Raw genomic sequence first — 18,510 nt, forward strand, 5'->3', positions numbered from 1 at the left:
AACGTGACCCATACTTGTGAAACAATATCCCACCGTTCTGAATTGTCAGACAGCCCTTAAATTGTCTCCATCTTAATACTGCAGCACTATACATCGTGAGATGGTTAATTTCTGCACAACTTTTCCTTTCTTCGCCTGACGTACCAAATGAAAAGTTGAACACTGTTGGATATTGGGCTATTAGTTGTGTGGCCAGCACAAGTAATAGTTCCTCAATTGTTCTCAGTGAGAACCAAACACCCCACTGTAGCACTTGACTCTCATAGGGTAGCAAGGTGGCAGTCTAAGGCCTACTCAAGGGAGGTGGTGTGGGATAGGGATCATCAGTCACTGCCACACAATAATAACACTCAATAAATTATTATCAAGTCAGTACTTTTTCTTCAGAAAAAGGAGTACATTTATTATGCACACACCACTAAATACTACGCAATAATTACCAATATACACTGGTAGATGGAACATACCATAGCTGACATTGCGCAACTGGTGGTGACCCCCTATATGGGTCATCGAAACATTTCAAGAGTGTTCAAACAGTCATGGTGTAGTAAGGATATTACTTTGGCCTGGATCATTGTCATAATGGGAATAAGGATGGATAAATAAAACATATGCAATAATCATGTAAACCCAATCAAAACTTTAGCTTTTGGACATTCTTTCTAGATGGTAATGGTCAGATGAGCCCTTGGAGGGCAGCACAATAAGAATAACATTTTTAGAAAGCATTGAAATGAAACAAAATAATCAGCCCTTGGAAGGGTAACAACCACCTGAACACAATATGGGGATAAACATTCCAGTGCAATTATACATCCAGCCCCTAGAGGGTGCAGTGCCTCCTAAAATGTTACTATACACCAGTCCTCTAGAAACCAAATGACCCTCAGTTGTAAAGAAAAAGCTCCAGCCCTGAGAGAGCTTAGAAATGCTTTGAAAAGTGGGAAGGGTGGGAAGGGTGGGGATCCAGAAGATGACAGACAGCAAAGTCATGTTGTGCTGAACACTTTGGTGGTGGTCTCAACTTCCTAGGACCACCACCAGCAAAGTTATGGGCAAAAATGGGAATCACATGAAAGGCACTGCAATACATTATAGGGCGAGCTTCCTGAGTGCAGTGAATATTATAATAGCGGCTCTCTCGCTGTGTTGGTGCAAGCCGCCCTATTTTCCTTGGTTTTTCTTCATTGCTAGCAGCCTCGTGCCGTGTTGCCTTTTTTCTTTGGCGGAGTTGGGGCTTTGCGTGGTCTCACTTGGGCACCCCAAGTATAGCAAAAATTGGAGGACAGCCTGGGGAGCCCAACCCTGGCTGCCGACGCCAGCTACCTCGCTGCTCGCACTCCTGTGTGTGACCACAGGAGCTGGCAGTGTCTTGTTGAGTCTGCGCGCTCCCCCCAGACATAGGGAGCGGGTAGTGCGGGCCATGTGGGGGGTGTGCGGTGGCGGCACCACCCCCAGTCCAAATGGGCTCAGTGATGGGGCCCTGGGGCTCCTTCTGCCTCCTGCAGGGTGAGCGTTATGGCGCTCTCCCCATCCTGGTGATCCTGGGGTCCCAGCCCTACAGCATAAGTCTCCCGGGGATGGGGTCCCCCGGAAAGATCCGAACACAGGGAGGGGGGCCCACACATGTCCTCTCCCCAAATTTGGGGAAACCAGCTTCCTTGCTCTATCCCCCTGTTCCTGACCCACCCCGGGGTTATTTCAATGGACCTGTAGCGGGCCCCACGCACATCAGAGGAAAATTAGGACAAAGGTCAACAAACTTTAAAATGCCATAACTCGGGCCCTGCTGAGACGATCCTAGGCTCATTTTACTCCTGGAAGCGAGCTCTATCCACCACGGGCAGTTGTAATAATCCTCCTCACCTCAAGTGCTGCAGTCCTCCAAAAGCTGTTCCTCCTGAATCCCTGCGTCAGTTCTCTTTTGTGGCTTTGTTGGTGGGTGCAGAAACTTCCAGGGCTTCCCTTAACAGGTCCTCAGGGGGAGTAAGGGGCCCAGCTTCCCTGGCCTTTGAGAAGACCAATTGTTCCTTGGGTCAACTGGACAGAGTCCTGGGTCCTGAGTGGGGGTCCCTCCTTCCAGTTCTCCATGGAAGTCTCAGGATCCAGCAGTAAAGCAGGTAGAAAGTTCACAGGCAAGAGCGAGTCTTCCCCTTGTGCAGGAGTTCATAAAGGTGATGTTAGACATGACAGTGTGGTCATCCCCCAACTTTTTGCCTGCCTCCCTCCATTTTTCTGACCCTGTCTTTGCTGGTTTTAGGACTCTGGGCACTTTACCACTACTAAAGTGCATGTGCTCTTGCCACTAAACATGGTAACGTTGGTTCCTATCCAATTGGCAAATTTTATTTACCTGCAAGTCCCTAGTAAAGTGCACTAAATGTTCCCAGGGCCTGTAAATTAAATGCTACTTGTGGGCTTGCAGCACTGATTGTGCCACCCCTATAAGCAGCCCCTTAACCATGTCTCAGGCCTGCCATTGTAAGGCCTGTGTGTGCAGTTTCACTGCCACTTCGGTTTGGTATTTAAAACCACTTGCCAAGCCTTAAACTCCCCTTTCTCTGCACATAGGTCACCTCTAAGGTAGGCCCTAGGTAACCCATAGGGCAGGGTGCTATGTAAGTAAAAGGCAGGACATTTACTTATGTGTTTTACATGTCCTGGTAGTGAAAAACTCACCAATTCGTTTTCCACTACTATAAGGCATGTTCCTCTCAAGACTAGCATTAGAACTGCCCTCATATACTTTTAAGTGATAGATTCTGATCTGGAAGGAGTAGCCATGTCATGTTTAGTATTGCCAGAATAGTAATAGAAAATCCTTCTTACTGGTGGAGTTGGATTTAATATTACTATTTTAGAAATGCCACTTTTAGAAAGTGGGCATTTCTCTTCACCTACTGCCATCTGTGCCTTACAGCTGTCTCCAATCCACGTCTGGTCTATGCTGGTTGACAACTCCCCTAATGCATTCCACCCAGACAGCCATAACACGGGACAGTCACATCTGCATTCATCCGCACACTGGATGAGTCTCCCTGGGCAGGAAGGGTGGCGGGGCTCTCTCTCACACTTTGGCATGAGACGGGATGAAGCACTGCTGCCAGCAGCAGCGTCCACCAGCGAAACACCGCAAGGCCGTATCATGGAACACCTTACCGCCACCCACTGCCATGACCGTAGATGGAATACCTCCAGCCTTCTGGCGGTATTCTGTCTACGTTCATAATGCCATGGACGGTCGGTAGCCACGGCGACGGTATGCTGGTGGCCGTCGCCGTAGCAGTAGGCGGCATTTGCCACCAAGGTCCTAATGAGGGTCTTAGTCTTCACTGCCACTAAGGACAGCTGAAAGTTCAGGACCTCAAACAGCCTTCGCACCACCATTGCAAAAGAGGCCCCTTCCTCCGTAGCAATGGAGGAAGGAGAGACCAAGCCAGTGTTTGGTGAGGTGTAGAAACCACTGGCATCTGACAGTTCCTCATTCCAGTTCTACTCTGGTTCATCAGGGGGGTTAAGGTAACCAGAAGTGCCCTGAAACCAGTCTCCCAATCATCTTCCTCTCCAGGCCCATCAAAAGAAAAAAGCACTGGCTCTGACTCGGAAGACATGGTTTTGGCCAGCGCTGAAGTCATGCGAAGCTGATGCAGCTCTGTATCAGTCAGGAAAGATGATGGGGCTGGCGCCACCGCACAGCATTGGCAGCGCTGGGAACGACATCATTTGAGTAGACTACGTGGAAGGATGGTGGCTTGCGGGTGGAGCTACTCTGGGTCCGACACCGGATCCAAGGGGCCCAACAAGCATAGAGGGCGAACCCAGTGGCAAGAATCCAGTGGGGGCTCTCTCCAAACTTATGGGGCCCAAGGGCCCTCCAGAGTGGTCAGGCCCCCCAATTATGAGGTGCATGCCTCAGAACTCTATGAGTTGGGCAGGGGTCTCTGCAGCTCCGACAAACACTGGGAGGCGCAGAGGAGACCCAGGCACAGTGGACCCGTGGGAAAGGTGACTAACTATGTCATTTTTGCGCCTCGTCCAAGGCCTTGGACTGGCACAGTGAAGCTAAAGATCACTTCGACTTCTTGTATCGCTTCTTTTAGTGGGAGTTACCCGATGAAGACTTCGACCAGAACGGTGAGTGTTGAGAGCAGCTCCGTAAGCGGTCCCAGAACCTTCCATGCCTTCGGGTGCATGGTGCTGCAGGCCTTGGAATTGTGGTAACGGTCTAAGCACCACAGAAAACTACGTGTGGGTCTGTCACAGATATATCTACCTATGACAGGCACCAGAGGGTTTAAAACCTGCTGTTTGCTTTAGGGGACATCCCTAGCAAACCAGGAGACAGTCTCAAAAAAGGGTTTGACAAAATGCTGAAAAAAAGTTAGTCAAAAAGTGAATGGAAGTTGCTCTCTCCAGATATGTGCTGACTGGCGTGGAACGAAAAGAACTGCTGTCAGGGTGCTGGAGTGGCACAAATAGGCATTGCACACGTCAATTCTGGTGTGGACGATGTAGCTACCCCCAAGCCAAACAATGCCACCTGGCGGCGCACAGAGGTATTGCTCTAAAAGTTTCTGACCTAGTCTGATGCCTGGGGATAATTCTAAGGTAAGGAATCTGTAGGTAGAAGTCTCTATTAGTTAAGTTATCCCAACGTTCCTCACTAGAGGGGTAGCTAAATAATTAGAGAGTTACTAAAAGTGATGTGTCGCCAGGAGCAGAAGGGACTGGGAGACATTGAGATTAAGATGGGGCTGAAAACTATGCATGGAGCCACGAACAATCAGGTGTTCTCAGCTGCACAGTTATACAAGCATCTGCTGTTAATCCGTTAAGGAGGGTCATTCAGGAAAAGAACCACAGAGTTTTGTTTAACTCCCAATTACAGATGCAGAAATATAATAAAAATTGAGAACAACGTTATCATCTAAAATTCATGGGATTTTGAAATCCTCCTGATAGACAATCTAGTTGTCTCTAATAAATGAATATGAAAACACCCTAGAACACTGCAGATGGCTAGTAGCAATGAAGTTCTGATTTTCCCAAGATGTGTTCATTAAGACTAAACTGACACTGGTACCTTTAAAGTCACTGGAAGCGATCACAAAAGCTTTACAATATTCACACTGGGTCTGAGGAAGGTAAAAGAAGTGAAGGAAATGTAATACATCCTGTGATAGAATGTCCTGTGTTATGAAATTCTGAGATGAAGTGCTTTACTAACTGATGCTCAGTCCAGGGCCAAAGCTTTATATACTGCGTTTGGTGGGTGAATAGGATGCAGACAGACACTGGGTACTATTCTGAGACTACTTTCTGAGGTACCAGTGGTTTCGTTCAGGGGCAAGAATTTTTGGAATTATAAACTGACATAGATAAATTGGGTGATGGGAATACTCGGACAGTGTGCATTGAGAAACAAAGAGTGAGACCCAGGAAGTCTAAGTAGAAAGACTGGGAGTGAGAGACCTCTAAACTAAGAGGCAATCTTGAGGAGGATGTTTGGATGAGACCCTAGGCCCAAGCAGAGAGGGAAGAAACTGCGATCAACAGTCATTCTGAAACATACAGACAAATAATTGGTAAGCTTATATTGAATATTATGAACCTCTTAGCACTGTTATGTGGTTGACCCATCATTTTGGTAGCTCAATAACAATAAAAGGTATTTTATTTCTCATTTTGAGCAAAGGTTGTGTGTGACTATTGAAATAAATCAATAAACAAGAATTTTCAATGCAAGGGGCCGCGCATTTGCTCGAGTTAGAGCTACAAGCATTGTAAATTCCTAACTGGACATTTCTTGCCACTTAAATTGAAATTGAAAAATAAAACAGTTGACATAAGTGAGCTGATTCAAAGCAACATGGCTGCCATGAGCATGAAGGAGAGACATAAAAAGAAAAAGAAGTTCGCTCGCAATCAAATATATCAGCAATCGTGCAATTATCCATGTAACAGGAGCAGTCTACAAGGTGGTAACAAAACTGCCCCAAGGAGGGTCAAATGTGAAGTATTTACCAATGATAAAAAAGCACTTTTGAAATGGAAGCCCATGAACGAGTGAGTGTGATGCGTGTGTGGTGGGCGTGGTTAAAAGCTCACAATACTTACAACAGGTCAAAGCGCTTGCACGCTCAACTTAAAAATGATTTGAAAAAAAGAAATGAGAAGTCAATTATTACTAGCAAATTCTTTCATAATCACTGGAAAACATTACTACAGCAGGTAACTTCCCCAAGACTTAAAATAGTGATGTATCTCCTGAATGGAATCTGGGGTTTTCAGGAAGAGCTTCTTTGCCACCAAAGCAAAAACGTTTACTTCCATAAGCCATTGATTTGAAGTCCCACTAAGTCCTTGACCCCTGTACTATCCTCTCACATGCTTTATACCTCCCTCATCTGGCTCATTATCTCCCCAGGACCTTTTTCTCCTATCATGTTTTTCCTTGCTTATACCTGTACCTAGACAACCTCTACACCACTTTACACCTTGCATATTAATTCACAACCCTTTCTCACCCACATGGCCACTGACAGTTCTCTTATTTTCCACTGATAGCTTTAAGATACTGTTTGATATAAGTATGTGCTAAATGCAAAGACACTGTTTGATGTAAGTGTGTGCTAAATGCTTGGTAATTGTAATATGATTTGGTTGTTCTGAATGTGAAGTGCATTGGCGCTTATCGGGTAAAGCAAAGTAATTGACAAAATTAAAACAAGCAAATAAAAGTTAGTTTATTCATAGAAAGAGAGATGCAGAAACACACTGTATAACTATGTTTACGTTGCAAAGACGTGACAGATTATTTTCAATAAATTCACTCTGTAAATTACATTTTTAGCTTACGGCCCCTTCACGTGCAATCAACATACCTGCCTCCTGTCGCGAAAGCGAGGACCGTCCAAATGAGAGTGAAAAGATCCCAGCACGTAATAAGCGGCTGCTCGTATTTTGGAGTCATAACTGCTGAGGGCAGCCACAGTTAAACCCAACGCATTGACTTCCACAAACTTCCGGCAATCCATCAAATACTCTGTGTGATGTTGAAGAGAAGAGAACATATCATTTCAAACATGTCACTGAGCTCAGGAATGAAACACAATATATGCAGACTGTTGCACACAAAACAAAAAGTCGGAAGAGAGACTACTTTGATGTAACACCGAGACAGTCCCCATCACTACCTGGGTTTTGGACTTGCACACACCATATTCCAAAATGCCAAATGCAGTAATCAAAGCATGCTGCTTTGACTTGCTTGCAGGAAGGTCTGATAGTGAAAAATACTTCATTAATATGAACTCTAAAATAATTTTTCCCTTACATTAGCAAATACAGATATCACAATTACCTTTCTTCCTAAAGAAGAAGCGAGTAAGAACCAGAATCTTCACAAGACCGAGCAAACCTTGACTTGAGTGCAGCCCTCCTCTAGCTCAGTTACCTCTGAGGGTGAAAAGAAGAGTAGAAAGTAGCCTTTGAGCCCTCTTTCAGAAGAGAGTAAGCTTTGCGGCTGAGATGAGATGATAGGCAAAAAAAGCTGGTACCTCCGCTAGAAAAGATAATGAGCCCTACTTTCTTTTGTACATTTACATTCTTTGGAATGTCTTTTTGAGTACACAGTGACACTTGTTTAAGACAGAGACGAAGCATATTTTTGACCTACACTTAGCAATAAACCATCAAATGGTGGTGAGCAAAATGCCTGCTACAGTTCAATCTGCTGGCAATTATTTAGACTACATTCCAGTCCATCTTTTCTGTTGAACACTGCACCACTCCCGACAGGGAGCAACCATATACACATCATTCTTGGTCCAATAAGCAATGCCTGGCCTTGTTCCCTCTGAACAGTAACACAAGCAACCCAACCTAGCCTTGCTAGACCCCAACAGTGAGCTACCATTTGGATCCAGGGGCACAATGAGCAGATCTAAAAAAAAAATCCAGAGTGGAAATAGTGCAGAAAAAGCTAGTGAATCCCCGCTGACTGAAGGTGTGTGTACACTCGCAAAGGCACCCTACCCTGCAACACACACACTTCCTGCTCCAAAAAGAACTTTTACCCACCCTCATATAATGTAACACCAGCATGGGGTAATAGAACATACAAGTAAAGAGATCAGGTTTAAATCTGTTTTACTGAGCAAGCAATATAGCAATTGACCACAATTACCAATGCTCAAATTCAAAATGTCACTTCGCTACACTTACCTTAAGCACATAAACACTGACCACATTCCACTTCTCCTGATGGAGCGAGTGTGGGGCATTGGTAAAAGGGTGAAGAATAAGCAAAAATAACGCCCAATGGATACCAAACATAACCTCTACACCTGCCACAACAATCAAACAAATCACGTGGTGTTAGCCCCTTAGGTCCTAGGGAAGTTCGGGCATCGTGCGGCTAAGTACAGTTTAAATCTTCTCACCGACTCACCCTCCTACATTCTCACCTTTTCTGGATATCAGAAAGGCCGCCAGTTTAAGTGTATAAGGACCTTATTAATAGCTTGCAACTCCTGTCATTTTCACATCGTCGTTATACTCCAATCAGGAAACGCCCAGCTCCCTCACCCCAAACCTGTCTCTTGGCCCAGGCTGATGCAACTTTCGGCAGACACACAATCCTTCAGGTGTTGTGTGCTGGACTATGCTGGAGATGAAGCCTCGGTGTCAGCTTGGTGAAAAAAAACATTAAAATTCATCCTCAGATTAAAGTGTATCAAAAAGCATGGGAACTGTTTTAAAGTTATCAATAGGAAATGCATTCTTTTTTGCAATGAAGGGTTAATGCGATCACTGCAGATGTCTGTGTATGTAACCAGTCACAGAACTGAAATCTGGTAGATGCACTTTGTGTATTTGTATTGCAATGAGGTTCCATCCTACAACGGATAGCGTTATGACTATGCAAGTCATTATTAAAAATTGTACTACACAAAGTATGAGATAGGCTGCCGCAATATATACAAAGACCTTAAGAGACAGATTTAATCGTGATTTGTGTTGTAATGTTGCTTAAATTGTACCACAAAATTGTGGCATGCAAAAAGAAAGCTACTATGGGCATTCCAATGCAAACACCTATGGATATTGTCACAAATCTCTATCTACTGACACTGTCAGACGGGGATTTGTGACAAAAACGTACACCTCCTCAAGACAGGCAGAACAGTGTAGCGACCTTAAAAAAATTCCACATTTTTCCAACTTTGCATGTGTGCTGCACTCCACAACACACATAAAGTGGGAAATGTATTAAAGATCAATGTTTTTAATGGAAGGGTCCCCTTCGAGTTAAAAATCTATGCTTCACATCACACACAAATACTTGCACTATGGTGCAAAGGTACGTGCATAGTGCACCAGCGCAGGGAGAGAGGACATCAGCGCCATCTTGTAGTAGGTAGGCACTGTTCTGCTGTCCCTTTCCTGCAAACCCGCGCAGCCACTTTGGCTGGTGTGCTGCGCTGTGTGACGAATTAGTAAAAGTTATCAAATCTGTCCTTTGGTGTTTAACATAATGTGTGTTAAACAATATATTTAGTAATACGCAATCAGTCTGTACTTTATAAGTTTCCATTAGAAGAGAGCGCTCTAGAACTCCCCTGCATTACTTCCCGAAAAAAAGAATAAATATCTTTGCCACCATGAAGTATCAATTGACTCCATCAATCAAAGCCAGATTTGCTGATTACTCAAATGAACAAATTTACATTTCAGGTAGAAGGCAACCTGGCGAGAAGGCCTGTTTCTTCTTTCTCTGGCTGCCTTTCCCTTGGTTTCACAGAACCGCAAGAGGCTGGTGTTATTTTTCCGAAAATATATATATATATTTTTTTTAACAAAAGTAGGGGAACTGTTTTTGTAAAATTGAAAAACAAAATAGAACATTGTTCCTAATAGATTCTGCACACTTCAACCACTAAGTCCATTCGAAAGCACACACAGGTGAAGGAGGTTTTGTTTGCTTTTTCCAGCTTCTGTTAGCTCATAATGTCATGCTCTATTTAGAGATCCCCATCTGCCTGGCCAGGATTTCAGTGCTCTGGGTGCAGCTGCGGCGAGGGAGGCACCCCCTTCAGACTTGCTGAGTGGGCAGCAATTTTGAAGCACCAACTCGGCAAACTTCTTTGCGTTGAGAAATAAACTCTCAAAGCAAGAGTGTTTCCTCAAAACGAAACACAGGTGGCCTGACACACAGGGAGCTTTCTCCCGGCACGTGCGGGCCAATCTACACATTCCCTCTATGTATCTACCAAGCCTCGGACAGAGAACATGAGTGATGGTAGCTCTGTCCTAAATAGGGTGGGGTGACCATCACTGTGATTTGGAAGCCCCATGGCAGATCAGCTTCCAGGTCGGAATTTTACATCAAAGAGGCTCCACTACTGTAAACATTAGCCCTGTCTAGTGCAAAATACATCAGGGGAAGGTTAGACTAACACATTTTACTGTTTGTATCTGCATCATTGTACTACAATACATTAGTCACAGCTTATAGGATCCGTGGGATCACCCCACAATGAGGCGTGCTGTTAACGCCTGCCAGGCACATAATACAACAAGCATTGGCAAAGCCAATAGGTTTCGCCTATGCAAAAAGTTATTAGCTTTGTCAATGTTTCTTTTACGTGTTGCACAACAGCTGAGCTGCTGTGGAACATTTTGCATAGGCGAAACCTATTGGCTTTGCTAACGCTTGTTTACTCTGTAACTATTGTCTGGAGTTTGGTTGTAAATAAAGTCTATATTTTTTTTGTTGCTCTTGTTTTTTTTACTTTTAAGTACTATATTTTGCCCTTTGTGTGAGATTTGTTTATAAACTGAATGCACTTGATAAGTGAAAATAATATCATGCACAAACACTACATTTATTGTACAATTTTTGTGGCTGAAACACAGGCTACCTGTTAATATATTACCTAAACATTTCTGGTGTTTTATGGAATAAAATGTTTAAAAAAGCACTAAGCAAGGACACTAGACCAAAAAAAAAAAAATCCCTATTTACTGGTTTTAAATAAATAAATAAAAAAAACAGATTTACCGAGCACTCTCCTCGCTGCTGCCACTAAAACATTTTTAAGCTTTTTAAAAACTGACAAAGTATCCCTACAACGAGAATTGCAGAACTCATCTGTAACAATTATTATGTTTATTAAAAAAGGCACACTTGTGCACTTGCAACATCTATTTTTTAAAGTAAACAAACAAAAAAGCATTTGCCCAAAATGATTCAACGCTACAGAAAAAACACCACTAGTATCTATAGTTTATTAACTTTAGTTTTAATGCAATTGTAATTACCTAGCGCTTACTACCCTTGACAAGGCATCAAATCGCTTTTCAGCGAGTAGCACGTTACTCCAGAACCCATAAGGATTAGTGGTGCAATGTATATTAAAACATTTAAAGTTTCTTCCTTATGAACAAAGACAATAGGTTTAGAAAAACAAATAGATGAGACCTTCAAAGTAGCCCCACAAAAAGGAATAGTAATTGAAACAGACGCCATAAGGCTGAAGCATTTGCCTTCTGAAGCAAAGTAATACAACCCAAGCATTACCAAAATAGTGTTACATGCTGTCTGGCTGTTCCCTTGGAAGAGATCTTATCTTGTAGAAGTTCCATGAAGTTTAGTGAATGGGCCTTAATTGGTGTAAATTGCTCAAGATCACCATATGTTAAGATGACGCAAGAAATGCGGTTTTTTTTTCTCCTTAATATGTAGTTGCTTTCTGCTTTACTTAGTAAAACACCATGTTATCCTAACAGTTTCCGCTAGGGAAATGGAAGCTGAAAACCAATTTATGGTCAGCCAGGAGTAACTTCGGAAAATAAAACAAGGATTTGCAATGCAATGGGACTCGAGTCAGAGCTGTCAACGTTGTAAATTCCTAACTGGACATTTCTAGCCATTTAAAATGAAAATGAAAAGTAAAACAGTTGACATAGGCGAGCTGATTCAAAGCGCCAGGCCGGCCATGAGTGCGAAGGAGAGACACAAAAGGAAAAAGTTCTCTAACAGTCAAACGTATCAGCAAAAGTGCAGAGGTGAGCGCTGTTTACAGTGAAGGCCAGGCGATTCTTCCAATCAAGCCCAAGTTCAGATTCTCTGGGAAGGAAAATAAAAGTAGTCAGCAATGTGTGGTGGGTGACTGAAAATACACCTGAACAGCTGCATCATTTTTTTTTTTTATCACCCGGTCAGTAATGCAGCCCTATGGGGATCAATGCTACTGTGCTTTCTTCTGTTGTTTCTGGTAGGGCATCCCATTCATTGTGTAGGCCCAGAGGTTGTGGTGGCAAGTTTGTTTTTAGTCCTGCAATTGCAGTGTTGCCTGCCAGAAAAGGGCCGCTGTCCGGGGCACGCACGACCCTCCTGGTGCTGTGAAGGAGGCATGCTAGCAGGATCTTGTCGTTTTCCCCTATGTTTCAAGCCCAGATGGGGTCGGAACATGACATACATTTTTTCGACTACAAGTCAACAACTCCTCACCACTCACCAGCCCTTCGGTCACAACTTGAATGTGAGCACACAATGAGTCTATTCCCAGTGGCCGAGCAGACAGACTCTGTTCGACCACTGGGAATAGTCCAATTCAGCTTGGAAAACCAACTCCTGTCTTCACTGGGAAAAAGACTAGGACAAACCCTGCATGCTGCCAACACAATGATGCCAACAGCAGCAAATGAGAAGACGTGCAGAGCTGGAGTTGGCCAGTGTGTAGCAGATCTTAATACAGAAAGCAATCCATTTTGGCACGAATCATACTGAATTACCATCACTGGGTGCCAAGATTTAGAAGACTTTGTTCCAGTGTTGTAAGTAACTCTCCACTCTGTCCATAATATCAATGTGGGCCTTCTAAGTGTCACTCCGTTTTGACCACTTGTTAATTAACAATAGTCACTGACATGCTTAGAGTTCTCAAGGTGTCCATGAGTAGAGCTCTCCATGAGTCGGCTGGCCTCCACGGGGTCTGCTCCTGAACTCCTTGTTTCAATCTTGGGTTTGCTCTGAAAAAATATCCTGTTTCGCTATGGGGCTCTTTGACGTTCGTCTCCTGGAGTGGCATGACTATCTCCACACCTGGACACTATGGGGTTAGGAAGGAAATAGGACCCTTTCTCAGGGCTCTTAAGTGTCTTCGAGCAACTACTTTCACCCCCATCCCTGCAATGCCATCTTTTTTGTGTGGCGTGGCAGCCAGCATTTCCATTTTCGCTGTTTCTACCACAGGGGAGGTAATCTGGCCTAGTGAAAGTGTCCTCAAAGAGAAGCGCAATATTCTAGGGCTGGGTCTCCCGACCCTAGGCTCAACAATGGCCACCTCGAGCACACCCAGTTCAGCCAGACTGTGACCAAAATCAGTCCTTGTTCAAACAAGCCTCCTCCGAAGTGTTCACAGCAGACACCAATAGCTTCCTCTAGCTTTCTTTCCTGTCTTTTCACAATCTCTCTTTTTTGCCTGCAATAATAAACCCCTTAGAACGGGGGATATAGCGGGAGGGCTGTTAACCCTGAAAAATGGGCTTCAGTGGCTACCAGCCCCATGAGGAAAGGCCCAGCGCAACAAATGGGCGATCCGGCTCTGCCCAAAACAGGAGGTCAATTCAAAGTCGCAAGTAGAAGATTAAAAAGCGTACAATCAAGTTCTGGGAATAGAAAAGTATATTTGCACTTGCATGTTGTGAAGACAGCACTGTATGTGGTGACACATAAATGTTAACGAGTAGGGTACTGGAATGTGAGGGATGATGAACTGACTAGAGTCCATACAAATTTTATGGCATCTTCGTTTTCTATTTCCAAGCGATTTCCATGCAGAAATTATATTAATTTGATTGAACACTGCTTTGGCGTCGTCATTTTATCGACCTGTGAGCTTAAAGCAGAAACCCACAATGGTAAACAGTCTAAAAAACACAACCCTAGCTCAGCCGAATGCTTAACTTCACTTGCTATTGTCTGATTTTGAGATACACACAAGCTGATAATGTGTACTCCTGTTTTTGTTCATTATGCTGCGTTATCTGCACACACAATGGGGTCCAGATTACAACAATACAGAAGTACCGCCTGCTTCAGAGGCCCCGTGTCCAGGTTTTAGGCCCCAGAAGCAGGAAGGGACTCGATGATTTAGGAATCGGCATCAAGGCACAGCGCTATTAAGCTAGTACAACAAATTGAGAACACGTTCTCTAATTACACAGGGAAGCAGAAGGACACAGTAGGGCGGCTGGAGCAGGATTACAGCATCCGTTCCCGGGCCCCGGCCGCTCCGCCGTTATCAACTCAAAGCGCTCCAATGTACCGACGAGACTCTCCACCGAAGTGCTGATGCACGCAATGCAAGTGGACCTCCACTCGGAAAGTAAATTAAATAAAAACGTTGTTATTTACCCCGCAAACATTACAACCAACTCGGTCCTTGAAGATGATTAGTTTTAAAACAAACGAGCAAAATTGGCTGCACGCACCACTGCAGGGACCGAGACACATCCAGACAATGTTTGAAGAACCTTGAGCAGAACAAGACTTCTGCTATCTCTCGGCGGATCTCCCGTCCGATAAGAATAGGGTGTTTATTAAAAATCTGTTGCGAGTAAAACCTTGAACTACATCCAAAGATGCGAGTGGAAATAACGTCGTAGATTAAAAAAAAAAAAACATTGACAAGTACATGCCAAAAACACCAACCTTAGTCTGGGAAACCTTGGCAGGGTCGCCATCGCTGGCACAACACAACAAGGCAAGATCAGCCGGAGCCGGGACCAGGAGAATGACAGGAGCCGGGACCAGGAGAATGACCAGGAGCCGGGACCAGCAGAATGACCAGGAGCCGGGGCCAGGAGAATGACCAGGACCCGGGGCCAGGAGAATGACCAGGACCCGGGGCCAGGAGAATGACCAGGACCCGGGGCCAGGAGAATGACCAGGACCCGGGGCCAGGAGAATGACCAGGACCCGGGCCAGGAGACGGGGCCAAAAGAATGACAGGAGCCTGGACCACCAGAATGAGCAGGACCCGGGACCAAAAGAATGACAGGAGCCTGGACCACCAGAATGAGCAGGACCCGGGACCAGCACAATGAGCAGGACCCGGGACCAGCACAATGACCAGGAGCCAGGACCAGCACAATGACCAGGAGCCAGGACCAGCACAATAACCAGGAGCCAGGAATAGCATGATGACCAGGGGCCTGAACAACCAGAATGACCAGAAGCATGTTTCAGCACACTGACCAGAAACCTGGTCCAGCAGAGTGACCAGGAGCCGGGACCAGCAGAGTGAACAGGAATCAGGGACCAGCAGAGTGACCAGGAGCCAGGGACCAGCAGAGTGACCAGGAGCCAGGGACCAGCAAAGTTACTAGGAGCCAGGCACCAGCAGAGTTACCAGGAGCCAGGGACCAGCAAAGTTACTAGGAGCCAGGGACCAGCAAAGTTACCAGGAGCCAGGGACCAGCAAAGTTACCAGGAGCCAGGGACCAGCAAAGTTACCAGGAGCCAGGGACCAGCAGAGTTACCAGGAGCCAGAGTTACCAGGAGCCAGAGTTACCAGGAGCCAGAGTTACCAGGAGCCAGAGTTACCAGGAGCCAGGGACCAGCAGAGTTACCAGGAGCCAGGGACCAGCAGAGTTACCAGGAGCCAGGGACCAGCAGAGTTACCAGGAGCCAGGGACCAGCAGAGTGAACAGGAGCCAGGACCAGCAGAGTGACCAGGAACCCAGACCAGGAGAATGACAGGAAGCAAATGTAGTGTCATTGTTATGTCTGACTCAGCATACCTTGGTAATACCAGCTCAGAAGCCACGATGCAACACAGTGTTTCCCAAACTTTTTTGACCCATGACTCCCTTCACCTATTGGCAGTGGGCCGTGGATCCCCATTATGTTACTTTCTTATCCCATGGGTGGTGGGATGTAAACGCGGCCTCAGGAGTACTTCAATTTTTTTTTTTACTGTAAATAATTAGGATGAAGCTGATGAAGAGATTAGAATCATAGAATATGAGGCAGAGGCAATTTCAAGCGAGAGACATACAAAATAAAGTTATTTTTGCTTAAAAAATAGGAACACCCCTCCTCCTGAACCGGATCTATTGGTATGCATGGTTTTGGGAACGTCAACAGCTGGCCCTTGGCCCCCAGCGCAACGAGCCTACTGACCGCAAAATGCAGAAAAATACAACACTCTAAAAACGGCTCTGGGGTTTTTCGATAAGCAGCCACCACTAGGTGTCACAATAAAACCAGAGAGGGGGTCAGTATCACCTCTGTGACCAGAGCACACCACAATCTGACAAACCTGCCCCATCTCTTCAATAACCTCCTTTAAGTCTGATATCAAACATCACTTCTTGTTAGGTGAGTCGTAATCACCAAGTGCTTACCACCCTCTGCCTCTCCGTGCACCGGGTGGCTGTACGTATGTACACTGGACATTGGTTTGTACTGTCAAGTCTGTGTTAAACAGAGAACATTCATCACCTGATATAACCTGCTCTCTGTATGTTCCCACCAGCATCATAATTGCTTATGTACTGTCTAACTGTTAATATTTACAGCATTTCTTGTGCTTTTTTTTGTTGCAATAGTTCCAATAAATAACTAAAAATAACAAATAAAAATAATAATCTTGGAAAAACGATCGATCTGAGTAGCAACTATGATGTGATCTCATGAAATACAGGCACCTGGTACTTTTCACCTTTTATTCTAGTGAAATCAGCCATATGGCAGATGCCAGAATCGAATCATTTGAACAATTACTGTTCCTTAGAGCCTCCTTCAAACCCCCTCAGCTCCTAGACTACCTACAGCCGCAAAGGTGTTTACCATATCACTACCAATATAGAATGACGTAAAACGATTTCCTAAAGTGCTTTCAGGTTGAATATTTTTAATGACCAAGATCAGCTACTGAAACTCGGTGAGATAGCTATCCAGCGTGCAGAGGGTGCAGGAGCCGCAGGGTGTGAGGAACCACCTCACTAGTAACAGTTTATTTCATTAAGGTCTATCATCATTTTAAGGGGTTCCTCCGTGTTTGCTTTTCCTGCTTGAGTGTTGTTCTGTGGAGCAGTGGAGAAAGGGAAACTCAGAGGCGCGGTGAAAGGCTAAAGGCCAGAGACTGCAGTCGCATGTCCGTGTTGAATGTGGAGGAGAGAGAAAAATATACAGCACACATGGAGAGTGCAGAAAGAGAAGAGAGAGATAGGCTACTGAGACGAAAGAAAGGGGGACCATAAGAAAAGAGGAGAAGAGCACAAGAGTGAAACGGAGAACAGAGAAGAAAAGGGGTAAACAAAAAGGAAAACATTGGCGGTAGCAGGGAAGGGAGCCATGAGAAGTCGATAAGACGAAAGTGAGAGAAAGGAGATAACAAGAAGCATAATGGCAGAGGGAATCATGAAAGGGGGTAAGAAAAGAATGTGAAAGAGAAGAAAGAAGAAGGCAGTAAGAGCAAAAGAGTAAAGACAAGATATAAATAGAAGAAAGGAATGCAGGGCATAGGCGCGGCTACAGCATTGGCTCACAAACTATGTGCAGCGCCCCTGGCTAGTTTTGACGGTTCACTGGGGAGCCGCGGCGCACAGATTGGAAACCACTGATCTATGTAACCAGCAGGCATATCGTGGCATACAACACACTTGATGCACATGTAAGCAATGAGAACATGGTCACTGGGTGTATATGAGGACCCATGACGTCAAGGGTGTGGCCCTTGATGGGTCTTATCTCATACTGAAGGAAACCCAGCACTAATAGGGTTTCAAGCAATGTAGAGCTGCTGCAGTCAGGGCCCATGCACCACCGTCATACAGGAACACTGTTGGAAATGGCCCTTTCTGCAGGGTTATCCCCAAACGTTTTGCCTTTCTCCTATTTGTCTGACCCTCTTTTGGTTGGCTTTAGGACTCTGGACACTTTACCACTGGCTAATCAGTGCTAAAGTGCATCTGTTCTCTATCCTACAACTTGGTATAATTGGTTTATGCCTGTTTGGCTTATTCAATTTGCCTATAAGCCCCTTGTAAAGTGGTATATGATGTACCCATCAATGTGCCCATTAAATGTTACTAGTAGGCCTGCAGCACAGATTGCACCAACCATAGAATTAGCCTTTCAAACTTATCTCAGGCCTGCCACTGCAGGACCCCCCTGCACAGTTTACTGCCACACTACCTTGGCTGGAAAGGCCCCTGGTCCCGATGGTGTACCTATTGACCTCTTCAAATGTAGAACTGCCCTTTGGGCTCCCTTACTTGCCAATTCTCTTTTAATAAAGTACCATGCTGTCCACTACCTGCTAGCTGGGGCACTTCTATAATTGTATAATTGTTCCAATTTTCTAAAAAGGAGATCGCTTAGCGCCAGCCTGTGATTAGCCAATATCTTTAATCAATGCAACAGTTAAGATCTTGGGCCAAATTATTTATGATCGGATTAGTTTAGTTTAGAGAATTTATAGAGCGCAT

General features: G+C 44.9%; 1 protein-coding gene across 1 annotated transcript in view; it reads right to left on the reverse strand.

The window, feature by feature from the left end:
- URB1 (URB1 ribosome biogenesis homolog) overlaps window positions 1-18,510 on the reverse strand; it is a 683,114-nt gene that overhangs the window by 138,366 nt on the left and 526,238 nt on the right. Inside the window, exon 31 of the mRNA XM_069204026.1 lies at window positions 6,888-7,048. Coding sequence (XP_069060127.1) covers window positions 6,888-7,048 — 161 coding nt within the window. The remainder of the gene's footprint in view (window positions 1-6,887; window positions 7,049-18,510) is intronic.

Source organism: Pleurodeles waltl, chromosome 8, assembly GCF_031143425.1.
Source record: "Pleurodeles waltl isolate 20211129_DDA chromosome 8, aPleWal1.hap1.20221129, whole genome shotgun sequence".
Lineage (NCBI taxonomy): Eukaryota > Metazoa > Chordata > Amphibia > Caudata > Salamandridae > Pleurodeles > Pleurodeles waltl.